The following is a 27,749-nucleotide window of genomic DNA, read 5'->3' on the forward strand; positions in this document are numbered from 1 at the left end:
CATTCTATGTATGTGTTAGAAAGTTAAATGCTTTTTAACCTTATTACTCTATACATATTACAGGTCAAAAGTTTTTTACTTAACTAATATTTTTTTTGTGTCTTTTAACTGAGATGTCTAGGATTATTCAAATTTCTTCTCTCTTGATTATCAAATCATCAATGGAAAAAAGAAAAAGAAAAAGAAAAAGGAAAAAGGCAGAGTACATGAAGACCATTTCTTAGCAAGTAAAAATACACATACGAAAGAAGGATGGAAAAAAGAAAAAGAAAAAGAAAAAAGGCAGAGTACAAGAAGACCATATCAAAGCAAGTACAAATACACATACGAAAGAGTACTGTAACTAACTCTTAGGATAGTTTGGGAATATATATATATATATATATATATATATATATATATATATATATATATAGAGAGAGAGAGAGAGAGAGAGAGAGAGAGAGAGAGAGAGAGAGAGAGATGGGTTCAAGCTACACCTTTTTTAGACCGTAGATTTTTAAAAGATCTAAGGATTGGGTTCAAGTTACACCTGGTGTAACTCTAAGTAATGTTACACCACCTAATAACTTGTTATAAAATTCATATTTTGAAAATCTCACTGTTGAATTACATATTCTATATGTTCTTAACAATCATGTCAATTTTCATGTCAATTGGATGTTATTTACCATTTGATCTATAAACTCATCTTTTATGCATTATTTTAAATTACAAAAACTTGAATTTAAAAAATTTATTAATGACATAGCTATTAATCTTTGATTATCTTGAAATTTTGCAAGCATGGAGAATATACGATGATAATGTAATCTAACAGTAGATTTATCAAAATTTGCATCTAATTAAAAAATATTGAGTAGTGTAACATTACTTAGAGTTATACCAGGTGTAACTTGAACCCAACTCAAGATCTAATAGTTAAAAAAATCATCATTAAATATGATTGTTTTCACCTTATTACCTAATTAATATTAGCATTCTTTTTCTTTCTCTTTCTCTGTCCTCATTAATATTAGCATTCTTTTTCTTTCTCTTTCTCTGTCCTCATTTATTGCTTTCCAACTTACTCCTAAACAATGTAGCAAGTCACCCATGATATATATAAAGAGCCAAAGACTTTGTTTTGGGGGGAGGGGGTTAAAAACTTACGAGCCAGATAGATTAAGATCTTATAATTGATGATGGATCATAGGACAATAAGATGATACTTCTATCACATAAATGATGGATCTTAATATGGATTTAATTAGTGAAATCTTCTATTATATAAGAAGAATGAATATTATATTGTATTAGGGCACAAAGCTTAGATTAAATATCCAGTTGCACTAAACTCATCAATATAGTGATACATGTACATAACATGTTTACTTTAATTTGGCCATATGTCATCATTTTAACAGTTTCAGTGCACTGGATGCATAAGACTCAAGCCAAGTCCATCACATTATCTTAGGCTGTACTCACAAAGTCTTTGGAACATTAATAGAAATACGTTAAAGTCCCCTTCATCCAGTTTCAAGAATAAAATGTTATTGTTTATTATATGTCCAATTTAGATATAGGTTGCTAGGATTTCGGAATTTCATAAAGCATCATGGTCATGGGCAAATGATATGTTTTGATAAAGTTGGTGTTCTGAGGCACATGGCATATGAACTGCAGGTTGTGATAAAGTGTAGGTTAGTTGTGCGTTAAATTTGTGCGTCAAGTTTTTCCAATGGCTTTTACTCTTGCTTTCTGAGGAGGCCATTGGTGGTTTATTATTAGATTTGTTCTTCATTCACTAGATTATTGGCAACTTACGAATAAATTATTTTTATCATTTCAATCTTGTAAAATAGGAAGTGCTTGCTCATTAGCGTCATTTTAATCATAGTCATCCTGATTTCAAACAATAGTTTTAGCATTTAAACACTGAAAATTATTATTTAAAAAAAAACATATTTGGTAAAAAAAAATTTAGAAGTATTTGAATTATGTTCATTTTAGAGTCTCTAAACAATAAATTTATAAAGCTTCTCATACCAGTTTCAAGTTGTAAACAACTTGCTCAATAATGCTGTTGTAAATAAATTAAAATTCGTGGGACCAGGAACACAGACAACTTTTTCTTCTCTCCTAAATGATTTTTTATTTTTCTTTTCCAGCTCTTGCACGAAACCCACTGGTCTTTTTTTTTTTTTTTTTTTGGTGTTTGCTGTTTTGGTGGTCTTCTTCTTTCAAATAAAATAAAACCTTCTTGAATTTAACCCAACCAACAAAACAAAACCCTAACAGAATCTCAAACCTAGAAAACAAAACCCATTTGAGTTTAACCCTCACCTGCAAAACACAAACCAAATCAAACATTTAGAACAAACAAAAGAAATATACAACAAAAGAGAAGCAAAGATATTGGGACCTGGGGTTCAGAGGGACGAAGAGTACTGACTACTAAGAGGTAAAGGGAGAGTGAACAAGTAATATGGGAAAATTTCTATCTCATCTATATGTATATACATTAAACCGAAACCTCTAAAGAACTCACAATTTTCCACGTCAGCATAATATATAAATAAAATTATTATTTTATTTAAATAAAATTACTTTTGTTTAATCCAAATTTAACAAGAAGTGAAACTCTATCTCTTTAACAAGTTCAACTTAAATTCAAACACATAATTATCATTTTTTTAAATAAAATTATTTTTGTTTAATCCAAATTTAATAAGAAGTGAAATTCTATCTCTCTAACAAGTCCAACTTAAATTCAAACTTAAACATTGATAATTTATCTCCAAATTTGTGAGGTTAATCATGAGCACTATTAAAGCAAAGCAAACTCCAATATATATTTTTTAAATTAAATAAAATTATTTTTGTTTAGTTCAAACTTAATAAAGAGTGAAACTCTATCTCTCTAGCAAGTCCAACTTAAACTCAAACTCATCATTATCATTTTTTTTTAAATAAAATTATTTTTGTTTAATCCAAACTTAATAGGGAGTAAAACTCTATCTCTTTAACAAGTCTAACTTAAACTGAAACTGAAACATTGATACTTTATCTCCAAATTTGCGAGGTTAATTATAAACACTATAAAAGTAAAGTAAATCCTAATATTTTTTTTTTAAACCGAGTAGAGGTATGAAGTTCTTCTTATGTTATTTTCTTCTCCTCTACTTTATTAAAAAATATATATTTTATGGTTTTTCATGTATTTTTTAAAAAAACAATTTTTGAACATGAACCACCAAACTCTCTTTAGCTGTTTTTTACAAGATAAAATTTTTTGCAATAATTGAAATTATTCTTTCGAATATAACACATTTTTTTTCTCTATTGTTTAAGCACATATATTTTTTTTTGTTTCAATAATTTCTAAGCAGTGAATAATCTGATTCTTTAATATTTTTTGGTCTTTCAAAAGTTTTAATATCTGAATTTTTGAGTTATTTTTGGCAGTATCTGAAACTATTTGACAATTTTTTTATAAATCATTGTATGTTCAAGCAATGACTTCTTTATCAATTGTAACACAAATTGAAGTTATATAAGAGTAAATCATGCAAATGTATAGTTTCTTAAATTTTTTATAAAATTATTTTAGTTTACCTCACAAATAGGCAGCTTCTCGTGTATAACACGGGTTAGCGACTGGTAAAATAAAATAGTACTAACTATACTATTCATCTCAGATATTTCATACTAAAAAAAAAAAAAAAAAGCACACTCATACCAAACATAGAATTATCTTTTTCCATATTTTAAAATCACTACAAGAAAAACGAGTTATTGCGGCGGGTGTGAAAACTGCCGCTATATGTCGCCTATTGCGGCACGCTTTTTGCCCGCTGCTGTACATGTAATCTATTGCGGTGTTTTTTGTGATCGCCGCTATAGGTAGGGTTTTTTTGCGGCGTCCTACAATGGCAGAACATAAAGCCACCGCAATAGGCATGTTTTAGCGACGGTAACTACAATATAGCGGCGCTCCAAAATCCCGCTGCAATAAATATATCATTTTGCGTATTTTCTGTAGCGGCGGTATAGAAAACCGCCGCAATATGTACTCCTTTTTGCGGTGGGTTGAACCGCCGCAATAGACCTTTAAATTTCCTAGCCCCAAAATTTCCCTCTTTTTTTTTTTGACTTTCCACTTAAAGATCAAATGGTAAATTACACCCGATTGGCATGAAAATTGGCATGTATGTTAAGAGCATATAGAACATGTAATCCAACGGTTGGATTTTCAAAATATGAATTCAATAATAAGTTATTTGGTGGTGTAACATTTTTAGAGTTACATCAAGTGTAATTTGAAGCCAACCCTATATTTCTTAATTTAATGTGAATTTTGACAAATTTACCGTTAGATTACATTATCTTCATATATTTTTCATGCCTACAAAATTTTAAGGTGATCAAAGATTAATAGTCATGTCAACAATTAATTGTTTAAATCCAAGTTTTTGTAGTTTAAAATAACTCATAAAAGATGAGTTTGAAGATCAAATTGTAAATTACATCCGATTGTCATGAAAATTGACATGCGTGTTAAGAAAATATAGAAAAGGTAATCCAACGGTTGAATTTTCAAAATATGAATTCAACAATAAGTTATTGGTTGATGTAACATTTTTTAGAGTTACATCAAGTGTAACTTGAACCCAACCTTATATTTCTTAATTCAATGTGAATTTTGACAAATTTACTGTTAGATTACATTATCTTCGTATATTTTTCATGCTTACAAAATTTTAAGGTGATCAAAGATTAATAGTCATGTCAACAATCAATTGTTTAAATCCAAGTTTTTGTAGTTTAAAATAACGCATAAAAGATGAGTTTAAAGATCAAATTGTAAATTACATCCGATTGGCATGAAAATTGGTATGCGTGTTAAGAACATATAGAAAATATGATCCAACGGTTGAATTTTCAAAATATGAATTCAAAAATAAGTTATTGGTTGGTGTAACATTTTTTAGAGTTATATCAAGTGTAACTTGAACCCAACCCTATATTTCTTAATTCAATGTAAATTTTGACAAATCTACCGTTAGATCACATTATCTTCGTATATTTTTCATGCTTACAAAATTTTAAGGTGATCAAAGATTAATAGCCACGTCATCAATCAATTGTTTAAATTCAAGTTTTTGTAGTTTAAAATAACGCATAAAAGATGAGTTTAAAGATCAAATTGTAAATTACACCTGATTGGCATGAAAATTGGCATGCATGTTAAGAACATATAGAAAATGTAATCCAACGGTTGGATTTTCAAAATATAAATTCAACAATAAGTTATTTGTTGGTGTAATATTTTTTAGAGTTACATCAAGTGTAACTTGAACCCAACCTTATATTTCTTAATTCAATGTGAATTTTGACAAATTTACCGTTAGATTACATTATCTTTATATATTTTTCATGCCTACAAAATTTCAAGATGATCAAAGATTAATAGTCATGTCAATAATCAATTGTTTAAATCCAAGTTTTTGTAGTTTAAAATAACACATAAATGATGAGTTTAAAGATCAAATTGTAAATTACATCCGATTGGCATGAAAATTGGCATGCGTGTTAAGAACATATAGAAAATATGATCCAACGGTTGAATTTTCAAATTATGAATTCAAAAATAAGTTATTGGTTGGTGTAACATTTTTTAGAGTTACATCAAGTGTAACTTGAACTCAACCCTATATTTCTTAATTCAATGTAAATTTTGACAAATCTACCGTTAGATTACATTATCTTCGTATATTTTTCATGCTTACAAAATTTTAAGGTGATCAGAGATTAATAGTCATGTCATCAATCAATTGTTTAAATTTAAGTTTTTGTAGTTTAAAATAACGCATAAAAGATGAGTTTAAAGATCAAATTGTAAATTACACTTGATTGGCATGAAAATTGGCATGCATGTTAAGAACATATAGAAAATGTAATCCAATGGTTGGATTTCCAAAATATAAATTCAACAATAAGTTATTTGTTGGTGTAACATTTTTTAGAGTTACATCAAGTGTAACTTGAACCCAACTCTATATTTCTTAATTCAATGTGAATTTTGAAAAATCTACCATTAGATTACATTATCTTCATATATTTTTCATGCTTACAAAATTTCAAGGTGATCGAAGATTAATAGCCATGTCACCAATCAATTGTTTAAATTCAAGTTTTTGTAGTTTAAAGATAAGTTTGAAGATCATACGGTAAATTACACCCGATTGGCATAAAAATTGGCATGCATGTTAAGAACATATAAAATATGTAATCCAACGGTTGGATTTTCAAAATATGAATTCAATAATAAGTTATTGGTTGGTGTAACATTCAATAATCAGTTAATGACCGCGTCTTTCTCTAAATCCAACCGTTTGATTGTGACAAATCTTTAACAGAATTAACCTTTCATTACACTCTTCGAATCCAACAGTTAGATTTTAAATCTAAGTATGGCATGTGATGGACATGTGTTGTGTAACTATATGGTTATATATATATATATTCTCTCAATCCGACCATCCAATTTGTCTCAAATTTCATCAACATCAATATGCCACCATACTCTTCAATCCTAATGATCAAGATTAGAATATGAATTTCACCAAGTTTAGTGGTATCGGGACTATCTCTTAAGTTTGACCGGATTTGACCAACTTTTACTAAACTTTGATCGTGTCTTTCTCTAAATCCAACCGTTTAATTGTGACTATAATTTACTAGAATGTACCTTTTATTACACTCTTCAAATCCAATGGTTAGATTTCAAATCTAAGAATGACATATGATGGACATGTGTTGTGTACTTATATGGCTATATATATTATTTCAATCTGACCATCCAATTAGTCATATTATTTTTTAAAAAAGTAAACGTAATTTTTTTTTTCATGGGAAAAGTAAACATAATGAGTCACATATTAAAATTCTTATATAAATTTAATATATAATAGCTATGATCATTTTTTTTTAAATTTTTAATAAGATAGAATGTGTGATAATTTTTGTTGTATGGTATTTTTTTTAGAAAGTTGTGTAGTGATTTTTATTGAGTATATGTGATTGTATTTTATTTTTAAATTTTATTTCATAGCTCATTAATATTAGATTTTTAATATTTTGCACTCATTAACTCACGTAGATATATAGATGTGTTTGATTAATGTACAATTACAAAATGCATGACAAAATGGTAATTGCAAGTCAAAAATGGTAATTTATTTACTATGATCATTTATATATTTATTATTATATGTCATATAAATTAAAAAAATATAATTTATATAAATTATAATTATAATAATATATGTAATTTATATATATTTATTATAATAATTTATATAATAATAATTATATATTTTAAGTTATATTTATTTAAATTATAATGAAATATATATAAAATTTATTATAATATAATAAATATATTTATTATATATTTATTTATGTAACCCTAATGGGTACTTGCATCACTCACTTAGTGGCGTGCAGCCCTTGTTTTGCCCAAATGGTCTCTAGTTCGAGACTTTATATATTGCTTATAATTTTTTAAAATTTTAAAACTCTTATTTTAGATTTTAAATAAACAGTGAACTTGTCTCCTGCACAGTACATCCATGTGCATGAACAGTGCTTTACTGTTCATGCGCTGGAGAAAAAAAAAAAACGTAGACGTGAGCCAAAGAATCCAAACGGATTCTTTTAGTTTCAGCCGCTTTTCCTCATAAAAGAAAAAAAAAAAAAAAAATCAGCAATCAACACCGTGGGAAAAGCAATCTACACCGTGGGTTTATCTTCCTCACCTGTCTTTTTCCTTCCTATCCTATTCCTAACCCTAGGTTTTCATTCTGTTCTCCGATTTTATCTTCTTCTTTTTTTATTTTTATTTTTTACTCTTAGTATTTGCAATAAAAATTTATATATTTGATTTACAGAGCTGAAAATGGAAGCAATGAAGGCAACAATGGTCCGATCTCACTTACTTAACACAACGGCAGGGACGGAGCTACAGTTTGGCATTGGGGGGCCATTGCCCCCCTGAGATTTTGAAAAACCAACAGCCATATATATGCAATAGGCTTGAGTTACAACTTAGGCCCAAGAAGAATTAAACCTGCCCCCCATCTCCAAACTCTTGGCCCTTTAAAAAAAAAAAAAAAGTCTAAGCAACACAACAAACCAACCCAAATAATAAGACAGATCAGCCCAAACAATTTAGTGTACGTGAATAGCAAACATTTCTTTTCACTTCCTCCATGCCCATTTATGTATTTTGCTTATCTCTTGGAATCTCCCTCCATACCCATTTATGTTATTTGTGTCTCTGTTTGTGATTGCATTGTTGTTGTTTTTTTTTTAAATTTTATTTTAAATTTTTCTTTGTGAAATATGTTGCAAAACTATGAAGTGTTGAGTGTGTGTGAGCGTGACCTATTATAACTTATAAAGAGAATAGATTGAGTGAGTAATTACTAAAAAGTTACTTAGTAAAGTTAAAGAAACTTATTAAAAAAAGTAGTTAAAGAAAAAAATAATTGTACAGTTAATAAAAACATTTGGTTGGCTAATGGGTTGTCGAGGGAAATGTGTTAACTATAACAAGCTAATAAATTTATAAATTGAAAACTAAATTATGAATTGATAAGAAATAAATTTATAATTAATTTTTTATGCATACTATCCGCATTCTTATATTTGTCTTTATTTAGTAATAATAATTAGTCCTTTTGTTCTTATAAAAAAATAAAAATGAGTCATTTTGTGAGATTCAATCTTAGAAGAATTTTGCCCCCCCTAACTCGAAGTTCTGGCTCCGTCCCTGCACAACGGCCCTGATTTTGTGCGTTTCGGTACCAACTTCCACTTCTCAATTAAGGTACAATCTGCTTTTATCTTTTTTTATTTTATCTTTCTTTTTTTATCTTTTTTTTTTGGTTAAAATTTATGCACGCGATGATCTCTGAAGTAAGATTGTGAAAAGTGAAACCCTGTTTTTAAAAACGGAAAAATAAAATTTGACCCAAATGCACACTTTTTGTATGGCATGCATTGAGAAAATAAACTGAAATTTAAGTTCATTCTTTTGTGTGGCTGAAAATGTTTGGATTAATGTAAATTAGAACAAAAATGCTTTTTTTTTGGCTTTGAATTGTTTGTGTTTGGTTTAGTGAGTAAAAATTTTGGTTTATGTTCTAATATATTACAACTAAATTCTAGTCAAATGCAAAGCTACCCATTTCACATACGAATTTAAGCTCTCTCTTTGTTTTTTGATAAGCCAGGTTGCTTTTGGAAATTTCATAATCGGTGGCCATTGTAGAATTTGAAGAATTTAAAGGTGGGTCCTATTCTATTGAGATTTTGAATTATTAGATTTTATTGGATTGCATCATTGCTTATGCTAGTGGGAGAAGTAATCTACGTGTGAGTTGATCATGTCATTGCTGTGTGGGGCTCAAAAATCCCTTTTGAGCTCTCTCATATACTTTATTTTTGGACTTTGATAGACTTTATGTTTTTACTTTAAGGTTATTGCCTGGTAGATACTCTTCATCAAATATGCGTAAGAGCTCACCATTTTTGTGGCTGCTTGTAATAAATTTAGATGTTATATAGCCTTCAATTTACAAATTAGAGAGGTCCATAAAGGTACACTGCTAGTTTACAAATTTCATGCAGCAGGGTTACAGATTTTGGCATTACTTTCTTGAAAGGTACTTTATTTTCTAGCAAGTAATCTATGATTTCTATTTTTGTTGTTAATCTGTTTCCATCGTTGATGGCACTACTTTCTTGAAAGGTAATTTTTTTCTAAAAGGTAATCTATATTTTCTATTTCTATTGTTACTTTGTTTTCCATCTTTGTTGTTATAACGATAAATCAAGAAAAAGAAAAATAAAGTGGGAGGTTTTGTATCTATTTAACATGAGGTATGAAATTGTTGGGCTAAACCAGGGCAAGCAAAAATTAAAAAGAAAGTTATCTGCACCATCATTCTCTCATTCGAAGCAGATTAAAAAAATTGCTGTTCCACCTATTCCTTTAATCCTGCTGACGTTTTTGTGTGTGGGGATCCAACTGGGTTGGGGTATAGTTCAGTAGTTTTGGAAGTTTCAAGTCAAACTTCTGGTAGCTGAAGGCTCATGCATCCACATAACGTTTTGGATCTTATCCTTGCTCTCCTCTTTGTGGGGCGAGGAAATGCTATTTGGTCCTCGAACCATTTTTAAAAAAGCAAAAACAAAATTGGTATTTTATTAATTACATTTCAGAAAGAGTGATTGTTAATAAACAATATTGTTATTCTTACCAGTAAAAAAAAGAGACTCCAACAATGTTTTTAAATCTACATATCAGCAATTCTTTGTAATGTCAATACCCATAAACAAAGTAAGAACTCATCTCTTCTACTATTTTGGATATTGTGAATCTGGTTGGACTCCAACTTCAGGGTGTATGCAGTGAAGTCAGAGTAGCTATTTAATTCATGCAATTTATCATTGTTTTTAGGAAAGCCCTCCTGGCTGAGCCTTTCATTTATTTATTTATTTATTTTGATCTTCTCTAGGATTTCTTTGGTTATTTGGCTGAACTTAATGAAGAAAATGATAGCGATACTTTAATCATTAGGTTCCACCTTTACTGATTCTGATATTGTTTTGTTTTATTTCAGCATATTCTGAATGGTGACTCTTCTAAACAACTTTTAATCAAAGATTTTGGATTTCATCTCTTTTCCTAGTCAGTTTCCTTCTTTTCCCTCTATGTTGATTTTTGTGCATATTATTTCTTTGTCTCAGGGCTGCACAAACTCTCTCTGTTGAACTTGGAGGGATGCCCAGCTACTCAAACTCTCTCTGTTGAACTTGGAGGGATGCCCAGCTACTGCTGCATGCTTGGACTCTCTTTCAGGTTTTGATTCTCTTCAAGTCTTGGCCTTTCTTCCAATTATTATATTCTCATTCCCATTAGGATCAGGCCTGTACTACATAATGGTTCATTAGATTTTTCATAAAAATTTACCATGAATGATTTTTTTTCTAAAGTTGTTTATATGATATATTTGCAGATCTATCTGCAACATTTTCATGTTTTGCATATATAAACCCATGTATTAAAGCAAACCCACTCATTTCCATTGGGAATATATTAACAGAAATTACCTAAATAAGCTCTTCACCCCTAATTTTGCACTACGGATGTCAACCATGTAATACGGGATAAGATGTTGGCATCATAACCACTCATTTTCATTGGTAATATTTGTTATATTTATGTGCACATTAATTGTGTGCACCATGGCTAATAGATACTAATGACAAATTTCTTTTCTCAATATTTGTGCACGCGCACGTGTAAAATTGGTGGTTTTAGATTGTAGAAACAGTTATGGCTCTACAGCTAATTACTGTTATGCTTCTAGAATTTTGCTTTATTTTGAAATTTAGAATTTTTTATTTTTTGCTGGGTAACTCAAGGATTTTATGGCCACTTGGGTTTTTATTCGTGTGTAATGGAAACTCCACATGATATATGCATTGATATTTTGTTGATGACATTTGGAGTGAAGATTAAAACAAAATTTAATTCTTGATGAATTGTACACTTAATTATCTATGTAGGAAAAATAAAATTTCCTTCACTTTTCAAATTACGTGTACTCAATGTGTTGTTCAATACTTTTGCTTGGCTTGAAATCTAACTCACGTTGTTTTTGTGCCAGCTCTTGCTGCCATGTTATATTTGAATCTTAACAGATGTAATCTGTCTGATGATGGATGCGAGAACCTTTCCAGCAAGTTCTAATACAATTATTTGAGATTTGGCTGTGTTAAGATTGACTATGTTATTTGAAATTTTTATACACATTGTGGGATTAAAGTTTTATGTATAGGATGATAGTGTGTAGCTTTTATCTTTATTAGGGAAAGAAATGAGTGTTGTGTTTCTACTTGAACACAGAATGCTGGATCATGCAACTTATATATATGTATATAAGCATTTGTGTACCAAAAAAATTAAATTAAAAATAAAGGAAATTATAGTTAATAAATTATTTTGTTAATCTTATTCCAGGTTTGGTAATGTCATTGATTGGATCTTTGCTCACAATGCTTGTAGTAAGGAATTTTTTTTCCTGCAAACTCATGTGTCTGCTCCTTCTAGTGGTAGTTATGTTGCATTTGGTTCAAGGATATATAATTTTGAAGCTTGTCTATTTTATTATATTAACATTTATTTCTATGGCGGACATTGATACTTCCTTGTGCTTCTATGTCAATATAATGTTTGTTTGGAGACATTTGTGGTATTGTTTTAGTATAACTAAAATTATTACAAGTTGTATGTAAAATTATTACAGGTTGTTTGTGATTGGACTGGTTTTTTCTTTTTTTTAAAAAAAAATTTAACCTATAGCGGCGGGCAAAAAATACCACTAAAAGTCTAAAATTATGTTATAATTGAAGCCCTATAGTGGCGTTTATAGCCCGCCGCTAAAGCTTCAAACATATAGCGGTTAAAAGGTGCATATAGTTGGTTGTACATGAAGCCCTATAGCGGTGCTTGTTGCCTGCCGCTAAAGATTGTCACCTATAGTGTTGCGCATATTCCGCCGCTAAAGGGTCAATTGACCCGAAATGTAATCACATATGGCGGTGGTTTTCTGCTCGCCGCAATAGACCAAAACCACCACTAAATGATAGATCTGTTGCGGCGCTTTTAGTTGATAGAGCTATTGCGGCACCACAAGGCTGGCGGGTAAAACCGCCGCAATAGCCCTTGTAGCAATAGGCCAAATGGACCTTTAGCGGTGGTATTTTGGGCTTTTGCGACAGTTTTGGCCCGCTGCAATAGGCCATTTTTTTGTAGTGAATATGTTATTTAAAACATGGTATTAAATACATTTTTTTTTTTTACATTATGAGTACTTTAAATATGTATTTTCACAACACTTTTTAAATCATAATTTTCACATTATTTTAAATAACAATACTTAAACATTGCTACCAAACAGCCCTTAACAGTTTAGTTTAAAGTTCCTCTTCACATAAGAAGGAATCTTAAACTGAACCGTTAACCCATAATGTGAAAAAAATATTTTTCTAGAGAAAACTTTAAACTTTAAAGCAGAATTTGTTGTGGAATATTTATCAATTCATTTTTCTCCTTAAAATTTTTAATTTAAAATATTATTGATTTGTGAAAATAGAAAGAAGCCACAATTGTTTATAGCCACTACTTGTTCTTTCTTCCTTTTATATGTTCTAGGATCAATTAGCTAGAATTGTTAATGATTTTTATTTAGTAAACCTTGAATAAAAGTGTATTCTAAGGGGAGGGACTGGTTGATTCTTACTTCATAGTAATATGGTTTACACTCAAACTATATTGGAAATGGATATTAGTTTTTATTTTTATTTTTAATAGCTTGTTCTAGGATATCCCTAATGCTTTGTTACATTCTTTGTAAGATCTCTTGTCTATTAATATTAAAGTTGAAAACAGTTCTTTCTTTGTAAGGTTTTTGTTATTGTTATTTTTTTTAATGTTATTTTTGGAAAGAAACAAGGATGTGCAAGCTAAAACAAGTTACTAAAAAAAGAAAAAGAAAAAGAAAGAAGGCAAATCATCAAAGTCGTCAACTACATAAGAAAACACTTTTATAACAACCAAAATTCCAAATTGTACAATAAAGAAAAAAGAAACGTCTTCTGCTGAAGACCTCATAGTAACCCACTCATACCTTATATGAAGAACTGAAAAGGCCGAATTCCCTTTCTACAAGCTTCAAATTTTTTCCAGCCCAAATTTCCTTTTCAAATTAACCACTTTTAATGCAACCTTTGTCTTCCACTTGTTGCTCCTATTTCTGTTACCGCAACTGCTGCAGTTTCTTCTATTCCTTCCCTTGCACTTTGGCATGCTCGACTCGGTCATGCATCTTCTTCTTGAGTACAACAATTGGCTTCTAGAAGTTTGTTAGATTCAGTGTCTACAAAAAATTTTGATTGTGTTTCATGTCAATTAGGAACACAACCAGCTTTGCCTTTCAATATTAGTGAATCAATATTCACTAATATCTTTGACCTTATTCATTCTGATGTTTGGGGACCTTCCTCTGTCTCTAGTATTGGTGGATCTCGGTATTTTGTTGTCTTTGTTGATGATTACTCTCGCTATAGTTGGATTTTTAATATGAAATATCGTTCTGAATTATTGCAAGTATATTTTAATTTTGCAAAAATGGTTGAAACCCAATTTTCCAAACGTATCAAAAATTTTCGATCTGATAATGCTCTTGAGTACACTCAATATGCTTTCCAAGCTGTTTTGCTTTCCTATGACACTGTTCATCAACTAACTTGTCTAGGTACCTCTCAGCAAAATGATAGAGCCGAACAAAAACTTCGTCATATTCTTGACACTGTTCGTGCTCTCATTCTCTATGTCAAAGTTTTTGCTCCTTTTTGGGGCGAAGCTGCTCTTCATGCTGTTCATGCTATTAATCGCATTCCCAGTCCTGTCATCCAAAATCAAACTCCATATGAACGCCTTTTTGGGTCACCTTCAGACTATCACCACCTTCGCTCCTTCGGTTCTGCTTGTTTCGTTCTTCTTCAGCCACATGAGCATAACAAACTTGAGCCTAGGTCAAGGCTTTGTTGTTTTCTTGGCTATGGCGAAACTCAAAAGAGGTATCGGTGTTATGATCCTGTTTCTCATCGTCTTTGTATCTCCCGTAATGTTGTCTTTTAGGAACATTGCCTTTTTGTCGAGCTCTTTCACTTTCGTGCTTCTCTATCTTCCTCTTCTGTCTTAGATCTATTTCCAGATGAGGCACATATTCCTTCTGTAGCTGCTCCTGACCCTCCTGTAGCTGCTCTTGACCCTCCTGTAGCTGCTCCTGATCCTCATATAGCTGCTCTTGATTCTCTTGTAGACTTCTCTGTCCAACCACCAGATATCCTTGATTCCTTTCCTAGTTCCCCATTTAATAAACAGGTGGAAGATGAACCGGTCGAAGACGAGCTACCCAACCCTGAGCTTAGGTCTCCTGCTCCTGCTCTTGCTCCGCCTGAAGATCTTGCACAAGACATTCCACCTCGTCACTCAACTCGGGTAAGATCCATTCCTGCACATTTACTTGACTATCATTGTTACACTGCTTTTGCTACACTGCACGAGCCTCACACCTATCGTGAGGCTTCCACTGACCCTTTATGGTAGATTGCAATGAAAGAGGAACTTGATGCATTATCTAAAAGCCATACTTGAGACTTGGTCACTCTCCCTCCTGGGAAATCTGTGGTTGGTTGTAAGTGGATTTACAAAATTAAGACTCGCTTTGATGGGTCCATTGAGCGCTACAAAGCTCGTCTTGTTGTAAAAGATTTTACACAGGAGTATGAGATTGATTATGAAGAGACCTTTGCTCCGGTTGCTCGTATCTCATCTGTTCGTGCCCTCTTAGTTGTTGTTGCTGCCAGTAAATGGGACCTTTTCCAGATAAATGTCAAAAATGCATTCCTTAATGGGAATTTAAGTGAAGAAGTTAATATGCAACCTCCTCTTGATCTCTCTGTTGAATCAAACAAGGTTTGTCACCTTCGGCGTGCACTTTATGGCCTTAAACAAGCTCCACGAGCTTGGTTTGCCAAATTCAGCTCTACCATCTCTCGCTTGGGTTACATGACCAGTCATTATGATTCTGCCTTATTTCTTCGTCGCACTGACAAGATACTATTTTACTTTTCCTGTATGTGGATGATATGATCATAACTGGTGATGACCTCAATGGTATTCAAGAACTCAAGGATTTTCTCAGTCAACAGTTTGAGATGAAAGATCTTGGACATCTTAGCTACTTCTTGGGTTTTGAAATCACTCATTCTACAGATGGACTTTACAGTACTCAAGCCAAGTATGCCTCTGAACTCTTGTCTCGAGCTAGACTTACTGATAGCAAGATTGTTGACATTCCAGTTGAGCTTGATGTGCATCTGACTCCCTCAAGAGGGAAACCATTGTCTAATCCCTCTCTTTATAGATGCTTAGTTGGCAGCTTAGTTTATCTCACTGTTACTCTTCCAAACATTTCCTATGTTGTTCACCAGGTGAGCCAGTATCTGTTTGCTCCACGATTGACTCACTATGCTGTGTTCTGCGCATTCTTCGGTACCTAAAGGACACTTTCTTCCATGGTCTTTTCTACTCTGCTCAGTCTCCTCTTGTTCTCTGTGCATTTTCTGATGCTGATTGGGTAGGAGATCCCACTGATCGCAGGTCCACCACTGGTTATTGCTTTCTTCTTGGTTCTTCTTTGATTTCTTAGCGAAGCAAGAAACAAACTCATGTGACTCGCTCCAGTACTGAAGCAGAATATCGTGCCCTTGCCGATACCACATCTGAGTTTCTTTGGCTACGATGGCTTCTCAAAGACTTAGGTGTGTCTACATGCTCTGCTACTCCTCTTTATTGTGACAACAAGAGTGCCATTCATATTGCTCACAATGATGTCTTCCATGAACGGACTAAACACATCGAGATCGATTGTCATTTTATCCGTTATAATCTTGTCCATGGTGCTCTCAAGCTAATCTCAGTCTCCTTTATAGATCAACTTGCAGATATCTTCACAAAGTCACATCCTAAGGGATGCCTTCGTACTTTGGTTGACAACCTCAAGTTGGTCTCACATCCACCTTGAGTTTGAAGGGGGCTGTTAACGTGTATAGTGTTATGGGCTTTAGGCCCAACTAGATTACTTGTATAGCACACATTTTTGTACTACACATTTACTTGTGCTGCACTCCTATGCCTCCTATATAAAGACACACATGTATATTCCTCAGTTGAAAAATACAATACAATCATTCAGTATTTCTAATATTATTTATATTTTTTCAGAGCTTTTTAGAGAATAGAGGTAAAAGATGAGACCTAACCTTTGTCACTAAAAAAAGAAAAAGAAAAAAAAAAAAAAAAGACCTAACCTTTGAAACTTGTTACAAGGTTTCAGGATTTTTATTTTTTATTTTTTCAAAGCTTCTTAGAGATAAAATATTAAGACCTAACCTTTGAAATACACGATCGATCCCTCCTGAACCTCACAAACTCAAAAGAGAAAAAGAAAAACTTAGATTAAATAGTAAAAGATTAAAAAAGAAAAGAGGTATATATATATATATATATATATATATATATATATATATATATATATATATATAATCGTTAATTAACCAAGCTACCTTACAGTCTTACGGCTTGGAATTTACCTGGATCATTTGCACAATGTACTTATTTCTTGCGGGATAAAAAATTCCCATGCACTTTGCTAACACGTACGTTTATTTTCTTACGCCACATATGGAATTCTAGAATGGTCCATGATGGGCAATGATCGATCTCCCGTAATATAAAAACATACAGCTCACGGGCTCAACATGGCCTAGCTCACGTGAACATTTCAACTATAGACTGTTCCTATCACGACTCATTAATGGCTCACGACCCATCAAAGCGATTCTATCACACCCTCCAACCAAAAATACTACACATGGTCCAACCACCTCTCAATTGGTGCAAGTACCCCACACTCCACAACTTTGCGATGCCTTTCTATATCTTTCACACTCTTCGCAATCATATCTCTATGAAATCTAAGGCATTAATTAAACGAGCTCAGTTTTGCGGAATAGTGCATATATGTTCGAGTGGCTCGTGAATAAAAGTTAAAAGTTAAAATTTTGTTTTTGTTTTTGTTTTTGATGGGTCAAAAGTTCAAGCTTAACTCATTCGTTACAGTATAAAATAATATTTGAGCTTAAGTTCGAGAAAAAATAAAAAAATTTGAGTTTGGCTTGATTAGTTAGTCAAGCCGCATACTCGAACTTAATATCAAACTCAAAGTTGAGCTCAGGTTAAGTTTTTGAGTTAGAAATCTAACAAAATTATATTATCAAATGCTTAAATCTCTAAAATCAAATAAAAAAATAACATGCGCATTTTATCATGCTTTTAGTTTTACTTTTGATTAACCATTGTTCAAATTACAATTTTACATAATCAAATCCACCAATTCATCATTTCTTGTTTATATTTAGCAATTGTTCAAAATACAATTTTTACATCCACGTTAAATGGTGAAGAACTAAAAAAAAACTTGTTTGTGACTATTATGAATGAAAAAAATACTAACATCTTTCATAATTTTATATTAAATGGTTGATGGGGAAGGATGGAAGGATCATACATTGTCCACCTTTTTTTTTTTTTTAATTTTATTTTTAAAATGTAACTAAAGTCTAAAGTGGTGCTTGGTCAATTTAGATGGAAGAAAAACATTAAGGTAATGGATAGTGATCCTATGTTTGCCATGTCATTATTAATTAAGATATAAGCAATAAGTATATTGAACAAAACACATATAAACTAGTCTATGCTTGACTTGTTTTGTATCAAGACTTATAACCCACAAGCTTGTTTATGAACAGATTTTTTTGTTCGACTTTGCTTGTTTATTAAACAAGCTTAAAACTAAGGCTTAAACTTGGCGTATTTATAAACAAACAAATATGAATGAGCTTTTTATTAAGCTGAGTCCAAGTTGTTTATAAACAAGTTGTTTATAAATCCTCCGTCCACTAGTGCTACTACAAAGAATAAAAATGAGACCCTCTTTGCTTATTTTCCTCATCCTCTTCATCACTCTCACTAGCAACAATTTTTTAGTTACTTCCAATCTTCTCCAATAGCCAAAACACCTTTGAAAAGGCCAGACAATGATACTGTATACAAAGTTTCTAAGGAATTATGTTGGGGTTGCATTGGAGAGTCACTACAATATATATAATTCTTGTTTGCACACAACATGATGAGGGCATACAAGTGGGAGCTATCATTGAAATGGGATTTCCAGCTCGAAAACCTATGCAAGATGGTGGGCTGGCCAAAGAAAAGCTGATTGCAAGTTACAACATTCATTCCCAGAAGATGATTTTAAGCTAGCTAGGAGAGAACGTATTTTTGGGCAGTGGCTCTACATGGACTCCAATTGATGCTGTGAATGCTTGGGCTGGTAAGGAGAAGTATTATACTTATGCGACAAACACTTGTGAGGCTGGTCAAATGTGTGGGCACTACACACAAATTGTGTGGAGTACAACGAGAAGGATTGGATTTGCTCGAGTTGTATGTGACAAGGGAGATGTGTTTATGACATGCAATTATGATCCTGTGGGTAATTATGTTGGCGAGCGACCATATTGATGAAATTGGACTTTGGGTGTGAAACTCTTACATTATACATTAGGATAGCTTTGTCTGTCATATTTGTAGGATGTGTGGCCATGGGTATCATAGTGTTTGGACTTTGGAACCATATATCAAATAAGACAAAAAATACTCTCATTATATTTGGGGACTTGAGTGTGTTAACCTAGTGGGGAACCTAGCTTATGAATAAGGTTTCTTAAAAGAAGTTTCATTGTGTAAGTATATGGCTGTCTATTTGGATTAAAAGCCAAATATGTAAAGTAAGTGGTGGATTTTCTATTGGAAGTGCAATCTTTAGTTATTTACAACATTAATTATTTGTGTTAGAAAGTTCAAATGTTCCAAAAATTTATGTTAGATGTTTCTATTTTATTTTTTTGGTAAATACTATAGGACAAAAGTCTTTGTAACTCAACTCGCATTTTTTTAGAGATATTTTATAACAAAAAAAAAAAAAAAAATCTAGTGTAGAAGTTTTCCTCCAAGCTCCAATCTATCAAATTATCCAAAAAAATAAACTAGTACACAAAGACATTATCAAAGTAAGTACAATTGTACAAGTACACTTAAGAAGAATACTCTAACTCACTCTTATAATAGTTTAGGGGCCATAATATGATATAAAGACCCAAAGACATTTTTTTTGGGTTTAAAAAATGAACCGAATAGATGAAGACCCTATAAATTTTAGATTTTAGGATAACAATGTGGAACTTCTCTTAGATAAAAAATGGATCTTAGTCCCCCAACTTACGCTAACTATATTCTCATAATATTGAATAATTACTCTTGAGATGTTGTGTGTATTGCGAATGCTATTAGTAAGGGGAAGCTAAAGGGTATAGAGCCACAATGGAACTGAAACTTGAAAGCTCAAGCCAATGAGATGCTGTGTAGCACAGTGGCAAAGAGCATTGCCAAGCCCAATGCTCACTGCCCTTTAAAATTGGCCGCAGCTGCCGTGCATAAACATGGAAACAAACCTCCATGAGCACTAGACAACACTTCTTTTGCTCGAAGTCAAAACTAAGACCTCTGTTCTTAGCAAGGTGAAATAAATAACTGATCATTTCACAACAATTTACGTACATTGTAATAAATGGACATTAAAGAGTCCACAATAACCCCCATCAGTAATACACAGTATAGTAAGTAGCCCCAACATATTCCATTTCCATAAAAGAAGTATATTGCAAAATTAAATTTCTTACAACATCAATATGGCCTTTCTCCAATATAATTTCCAGGAGGGTCATAGTTGCAAGTCATAAAATCCCCCCTACCCCCAAAACAAGTCACCTTAGCACACCCAAGTCTTCTTGTAGAGCTCCAAACTATCTGTGTATAATGCCCACATTCTTGTCCACCAGCGCAAGAGTTAGACCAATAATTGTACCATTGACGCTCTGAAACCCAAGCCGTGACGGCCTGAGAAGGTGTCCAACCATCTCCACTACCCCAGAAAATGTTCTCACCATAAGGGCCATTAGAGTGCTTCAAAGCACAGTCGAATCGCCTTTGGTTAGCGTACCATTGTGCATAGCGTGCAAGTTTTGCATCCCACAACAATGGTTGGAGTCCAAGTGCTGAACGAGCTGCATTATGTGGAGCCAGGAACTGGTTTGCTAGGCTTAGGCGCTGGCTTGGCCTCGTTAAAGCATGAGTAGTAGTTGAGATTAGTAGGAGAAAAACAGTGATGCCGCTTAAACACGCACGCATTTGAAGAATTTCCGAGTGTTTCATAAGGGAGTTTTTTATGGGAGGACTTCGTACAATGCACATGGGGTAACATTTATAATGAAGAACCTGGGAGTAGTTGGATTAGGAGGGGGTTTAAAGTGTCAACTATGGGTGGCACCCATGTTCGATAATGATTGCCACATTTGTTTTAGTAGGGAACAAGAGTCTCAAGCTGAATTATCATTAAAATAAAAATGTCTCAAGCTGAATTCCTTTCTAAGATTTCATAATTTTGGGGTGGCCTTTCTTTTTTTTTTTTTTTTTGGGCCTTAAAATTATATACTCATTTTTATGGATTTGCCATGCCTTTGAGGGAAGAGGGAGTAAAAAAAAAAAAAAAAAAACTTGGAAAAAGACTTCTATTTAGGGTCATAAATAAACAAAGCTATTTATGAACCATTTGAGTTTGATCTGAAAAAATGCTTGTTTCTATTATTATATTCCTTTATTAGGTAAATGAACCAAGCTCAAGACTACACTTAGCACGACTATTAAATAAGTTGAGCTTAAAAATAATAATTTGCTAATGAACGTACAAGGCTCGATTAAATATATATCATATTATATGTATAAAATTTTAAAACATATTTATATAGATTTGAGAATAGATGGTATAAGTTTGTAATAAGTTCATAAGATATCATATGATTATTATTTGTAACTTATTGATAATATAAATAGTTCGTTTTTTAGTAAAATAATATATAATTTTAGTAATGCAAAATTATTAAATGTAATATTTATAAGTTCATAATGTGAGGGGTAAAAAATTTTGGTGGTAGAGTTTTTTATATATGGGAAAAGAATAAATCAATCAAAAAGCTTGTGAACAAGTTTGAACATATGAAATATAGTTTGGTGATGAGCTCAAGCTTGAATTATGTATTGAATTAAAATTAAATCAACAATCTTAAATTTTTAATATTTGGTTCGTTTATAACCATACTGCTCTCAAATGGGCTCATGGGAGGAAGTTATAAGAAAATACTAAATTTATTATGAATTTTACTACTAAAAGCTAACATTCTGATGTGTTTGCAAACCCAATTAGTGCCACATTAGCAACATAATAAATAAAATTTTGAATTATATTTTTATTTTGTATCTAAAAGTTATACATCAATTTGAAAGGTTTATATAGTAAAATCTATAGTAGCCACCATCACTAAAATCATAATATAATATTATAATGATGCTAAAGTTACAATAAATTTTATTACACATGCCTTACAAATTGATGCATCAATTTTAAACAAAAAAGAAGAAGAAGAATTAAAGTATATTTTGACCCTTAAAAAGTTTGAGATTATTTTCATTTTAAAATTTTATGCTTTAAAATTTTCATTTTGACCATGGCATGCATATTTGATTTGTTTTCATATTAAATTTTTATATTTAAAAATTTTATTTTAAACTTCATGTTTAATTCAATTTTTTTTATTTAACTCTTTATTTTTCAAAATTTGTATTTTTTCTGTGAAAATCTTTTTTTTTTAAACCATTTTTTATATATGTAGTTGATTTGTTTAGTTGGAATCCAGAATTTATTACACTTGCTGAAAGTTCTCATATCTATGTCTCATGTTTTGGTTGCAGACAGGGAAATCCAAAATGTAACACCTCATATATCTCCATAATCTAAAGGGGAAAAATATTAAATTTTGTGAGTGACACAGACAAAATACTTACATTCTCAAAAAAAAAAAAAAAAACCTTGTGTACAGCTTGCAACAATAATTAAAATAGCTCTGGAAAAAAAATACTTTTGTCCTTCAAATAAATTTCTAATGCTTTCAAGAGTCAAATACATTATTATATTCTAACGCTAAAAAAACGTTATTTTATTAAAATACATATAATTTTTGGTCCCATTTTAAGTGTTCTAATTTATATACTCTACCTCCCATTAAATTAAAAAAAAAAAAAAATTATACTCTACTCTATAATCACAACTTATTGTAGAGTTGTTTTTGGTGAAAATTGTAGAGTATAATTATACTATATACTATTGTATTTGAGCAGTGAGAAATCATTTACCATATTCCATGGATACACAGGAAATAAGCTTAGGCATGGTCAATGCTTTTGGTGGGGCATGGTAGCTGAGTCTAATTTGGATGGACATCTCATCACATTCATAGCCCCAAGATTCCATTTGGTTGTTAGATATGAGATTTATATTATTAGGTGAAGGAGAAATGGAGTATTAAATTTGTTGTACAAGTCAAAGTGAAAATTGTGTTCGTCTTTATTAACGCCGAAATTCGTGGGGATAATTAATATTACCTAAATCAACGGAGCCCAACCATATGATCAGTGGGTGGAATAATCAACTACTCTCTTTCTTTATCACACTTTGTTTGGTTGGAATTGAGAGAACACAAAAGAAAAGGAAAAATGAAAATATTTTCTCTCATATTCTCTTCGTCCCATTTAGTTTGTCCTCTATTCTATTTTGAAATGTCTCAAAATATTGTCTTGTTTCTAATAATAAAAGTTATTAATTTACTAATGTTCCTAATATATCCCTATTTAATTTTCAAAACTACTCCATTTGAAAAGAAATTCAATTTTTTGATAAATTTATGTAAGGGTAGTTTTGGAAATTAATATATTTTTAAAAGTTAGACAAGACAATAAATGATGTTCTCTTAAAAAGTTTGACTTTTCAAACAGGACAAACTAAATAGGACGGAGGGAGTATATTTTTAGAAATAGGGAGGAAAGGAGAAAAAAAGAAAAAAGAAAAATGAGAGAGAAGTAATTCGATGAATGTAGACTATATGACTAATGAGATAAAATGTAATTTTAGTAAGGAGGTTAGTGCAAGTGCTGAAGTGGAAGGTGGTGTTTCACATTTTCACGCATACGAGACTGGCAATGAGGCGAGTTTGTGGTATGAAATTAAGTTTGGAAATTCTGTTATGCAATAAATTTGCCCCTCATTTCACGCCTCTCTTCAGGCATACAAAAATCTTCGATCCTGAGAGAATTTAGTTATTTTGTCTTTCATTTACTGTTGCATATCCTCACTATATATACTCTAATTTTCCAAGAATTTAGTAGAATTAGTTTTCATCTAAAGAGTGTGAGAGAGCCTTTAAACCCTAGAGAAAAACCCATAACCATTACATATCGAGTTCTAATTACATAACCTACGATTGAAGCATATCAAAAGCCATTATAAATGATAAACAATTCAAAATTCAGAACATAGAAACATAACTTAATAATACTGAAGGGGATAAAAATAGTAAATGGACGGAGATAATGAGGACGGATCGACACCTTAACTGACTCGGCTATGACGGTTAAGTATTGCTGAATATCCGTCTTGTATAAATTAATTGTGGATTCCACGTGGCATGTCGTTTGATATATTTCAGATGAGCTTTTGCTTTATCCCCACGCAAACGTGCATACTTGGACTTCTTGCGACACACGTTTGGGAAGACTCCTATATGGAAAGGAACTTGAGAAGGAAGTTATATCCTAAAAGAAAGGTAATTCCACTCAATATAAATACCCCAGAAACCCTAGGTACGAAGGTACGCATAATATTCTTAACTCTGGCACTCTAGGGTTAAAGAAACAAGATTCTAACTTGACCTTCGGAGGGTATTTGGCCGGCACCACACCGGTGCTCTCTCCTAGGTCCTTTATTTCCTTTTTTGCAGGTGTTGCTTTTGTTTGAGGAGCTTGCAACTCACTGGTGATAGTTTCGGCATCATCAGTTGGCGCCGTCTGTGGGAAAACAAGGAGGAAGAAAATCTTCTAATTATTTTAGCCTCACTCTATCCCTGAGACAAAGAGTTGCATGGCACTCACCCGATCGATGGCAACGAACAACAATCAAGGCGACAAACCACGCGCCACCGCTTTGGAGAGGCAGGTCCAAACGCTTGCGGCGGCGGTTGAGCGTCTCACTAAGCAGAATCATGATTTGGAAGAACAGTTGCGGCAAATAACCGCACATCAGAGTGCACCACAGGAAGATCAGGAGGGCGTTAGTCCTGAAGGAAGGAACGCAGAAAGACCTGAGGGCAGCAACGCTCCGACTAGACCCGAGCGACAAGAAACCAATCAACCACTTGCTTTAGACGCTGTGCCGACTCACATAACCACCGAAATGCAGGAGATGAGGGAACGTATGGATGCAATGATGAACGCCCTTAAAGGACGGGTATCCAGCAATTTGGACGACCTAGTCCATAGAACGGATTCACCATTCATAGTGTTGGTGAATTCATGCCCCGTTCCTTCAAAGTTTCGCATGCCCCATGTGGAAAACTATGATGGATCCAAGGACCCATTGGATCACCTGGAGTCTTTCAGAACCCTAATGCATCTACAGGGTGTACCAGATGAAATCATGTGCAGGGCTTTCCTCACCACCTTGAAAGGGCATGCAAGGGATTGGTACAGTAGGCTGACGCCCAATTCCATCGGCACTTTTAAGGAATTAGGCGCGCAATTTGTATCGCACTTTATTGGAAGTCATCGACACAAGAAGTCTATTACGTGTATACTAGGTATTAGGCAACGAGAAGACGAGACATTGAGGTCTTATATAGCCCGTTTTAACAAAGAATCACTCTCGATAGATGAGGCAGATGACAAGATTCTTGTGGCAGCATTCACAAACGGACTGCGAGAGGGTAAGTTCTTGTTCTCTCTATGCAAGAATGACCCAAGGACTATGTCCGATGTATACTACAGGGCGACAAAGTATATGAACGCGGAGGATGCCTTGCTGGCCAGAGACGACTATAAACCAAAGAAAAGGGAAAGACAGGAAGATACGAAACCAGATAACGGACGAAAAATGGCTAGAACCAGGGATCGACGAGAAGACCGGAGACCCAAACCACCTTCAGGGAGGTTTACAAGTTTCACCCCCCTCACAGCCCCAATTGACCAAGTGCTAATGCAAATCAAAGATGAAGGAAGCTTGACATTCCCGGGCAAGCTAAAGGGAGATCCGAACAAGAGGCCAAGAGATAGATATTGCCGTTTTCACCGTGACCACGGTCATGATACGACGGACTGTTATGACTTGAAGCAACAGATCGAAGCACTTATAAGGCAGGGAAGGTTGCAGAGGTTCGTGAGGAAGGAAAGAACTGATCAACCCCAGGAGCAGAATCCTAGGAGGGAAAACGAGCGTCCCAGACCACCGGTAGCAGACATACGGATGATAATGGGGGGCAACGCTTCAGCAGGATCGTCCAAAAAGGCCAGAAAGACCTATTTACGGACGGTACAAAGTGTCCAGTTGACGGGACCTTCACTGGAAAGAATACGACGGAACAACTCCAGTATCGAGTTTTTTGAAGGCGAGGCCCGGCGCCTCCACCACCCCCATGACGACGCGCTTGTGGTTAGCATACAGGTAGGAGACTTCAACGTCCACCAAGTTCTAGTAGACAACGGGAGCTCAGCAGACATCCTTTACTATCCTGCGTTCCAGCAGATGGGGATTGCAAAGGAGCGCCTGATCCCGACATGCGCGCCCCTCGTCGGCTTTGGGGGAAATCGGGTCCATCCTTTAGGATCCGTCACATTGGCGGTGACGGTAGGAGACTACCCACAACAGATAACTAAAAATGTCTCCTTTCTAGTGGTTGATTGCTCCTCAGCATACAACGCCATACTCGGACGTCCTACTCTCAACGCATGGAAGGCCATCACATCAACCTACCATCTGATGATCAAGTTTCCCACTGAACATGGAGTTGGAGAATTGCGCGGAAATCAGGTGACTGCACGAGAATGTTACGTGGCCATGATGGAGATGGATGACCATGTACAGACAATGAGCATCGAAGAACAGAGAACAGTGGCAGAACCCGTGGAGACATTGGAAGAGGTACAACTAGATGATTCAAGGCCCGATCGAACCACCAGGATAGGAACCTCGGTCGACCAAACGGTTCGACATGCCCTCCTACTGTTCCTCAAAGAAAACCAAGACGTGTTTGCATGGAGCCATGACGACATGCCGGGAATAGATCCAGCAGTCATAGTTCATAAATTGAATGTATCACCTTCCTTCCCCCCAGTTCGACAAAAGAAACGCGTGTTTGCCCCTGAGCGGGATCGAGCCGCAGCAGAGGAAGTGCAGAAGCTACGAGAAGCGAACTTCATACGAGAGGTGTACTACCCAGACTGGCTAGCAAATGTGGTAATGGTCAAAAAGTCAAATGGGAAGTGGAGAATGTGCGTTGATTTCACGGATCTGAATAAAGCGTGCCCTAAAGACAGTTACCCGCTCCCACGGATTGACGCCTTAGTGGACTCTACTGCAAAACATGAGTTGTTGAGCTTCATGGACGCCTTCTCGGGGTACAACCAGATTAAGTTGGAGAAGACAGATCAAGAGAAGACATCATTTGTGACGAGTCAAGGGCTTTTTTGCTACAAGGTGATGCCATTCGGGCTCAAGAATGCAGGAGCCACATACCAACGATTAATGAACAAAATGTTCGAGCACCAGATTGGCCGGAACGTCCAAGTCTACGTAGATGACATGTTGGTAAAAAGCGTAAAGGTGTCGGATCATCTGAGGGACCTCTAGGAGACTTTCGACACCCTTCGAACGTACAAAATGAAGCTGAACCCAAGTAAATGCGCATTCGGAGTAACTGCTGGAAAGTTCTTAGGGTTCATGGTGTCCCAGCGGGGCATTGAGGTCAACCCCGAGAAAGTGAAAGCAATTATGGATCTATCT

The 27,749-nt window shown here is 33.7% G+C and overlaps 1 protein-coding gene, 1 long non-coding RNA gene and 1 pseudogene across 2 annotated transcripts; 2 read left to right on the plus strand and 1 right to left on the minus strand.

The window, feature by feature from the left end:
• The first annotated feature begins 9,428 nt into the window (after positions 1 to 9,428).
• LOC142622269 (uncharacterized) lies at positions 9,429 to 12,056 on the plus strand. Its single transcript, XR_012841883.1, has 3 exons — positions 9,429 to 9,716; positions 10,804 to 10,915; positions 11,727 to 12,056. It is a non-coding gene; the product is annotated as an uncharacterized LOC142622269 (long non-coding RNA).
• Positions 12,057 to 18,672: 6,616 nt separating this feature from the next.
• On the plus strand, positions 18,673 to 19,593 carry LOC142618770 (pathogenesis-related protein PR-1-like; annotated as a pseudogene).
• Positions 19,594 to 20,317: 724 nt separating this feature from the next.
• LOC142622130 (pathogenesis-related protein PR-1-like) lies at positions 20,318 to 21,060 on the minus strand. Its single transcript, XM_075795564.1, has one exon. The coding sequence runs from the start codon at positions 21,020 to 21,022 to the stop codon at positions 20,495 to 20,497; it is 528 nt and encodes a 175-aa protein (XP_075651679.1). The 5' UTR covers positions 21,023 to 21,060; the 3' UTR covers positions 20,318 to 20,494.
• Positions 21,061 to 27,749: the final 6,689 nt, after the last annotated feature.

Source organism: Castanea sativa, chromosome 1 (genome assembly GCF_040712315.1).
Source record: "Castanea sativa cultivar Marrone di Chiusa Pesio chromosome 1, ASM4071231v1".
Classification (NCBI taxonomy): domain Eukaryota; kingdom Viridiplantae; phylum Streptophyta; class Magnoliopsida; order Fagales; family Fagaceae; genus Castanea; species Castanea sativa.

What these genes read in the sequence shown, in the direction of transcription:
- LOC142622130 (XM_075795564.1), bottom strand. Translation starts at nt 21,022, where the DNA reads ATGAAACACTCGGAAATTCTTCAAATGCGTGCGTGTTTAAGCGGCATC.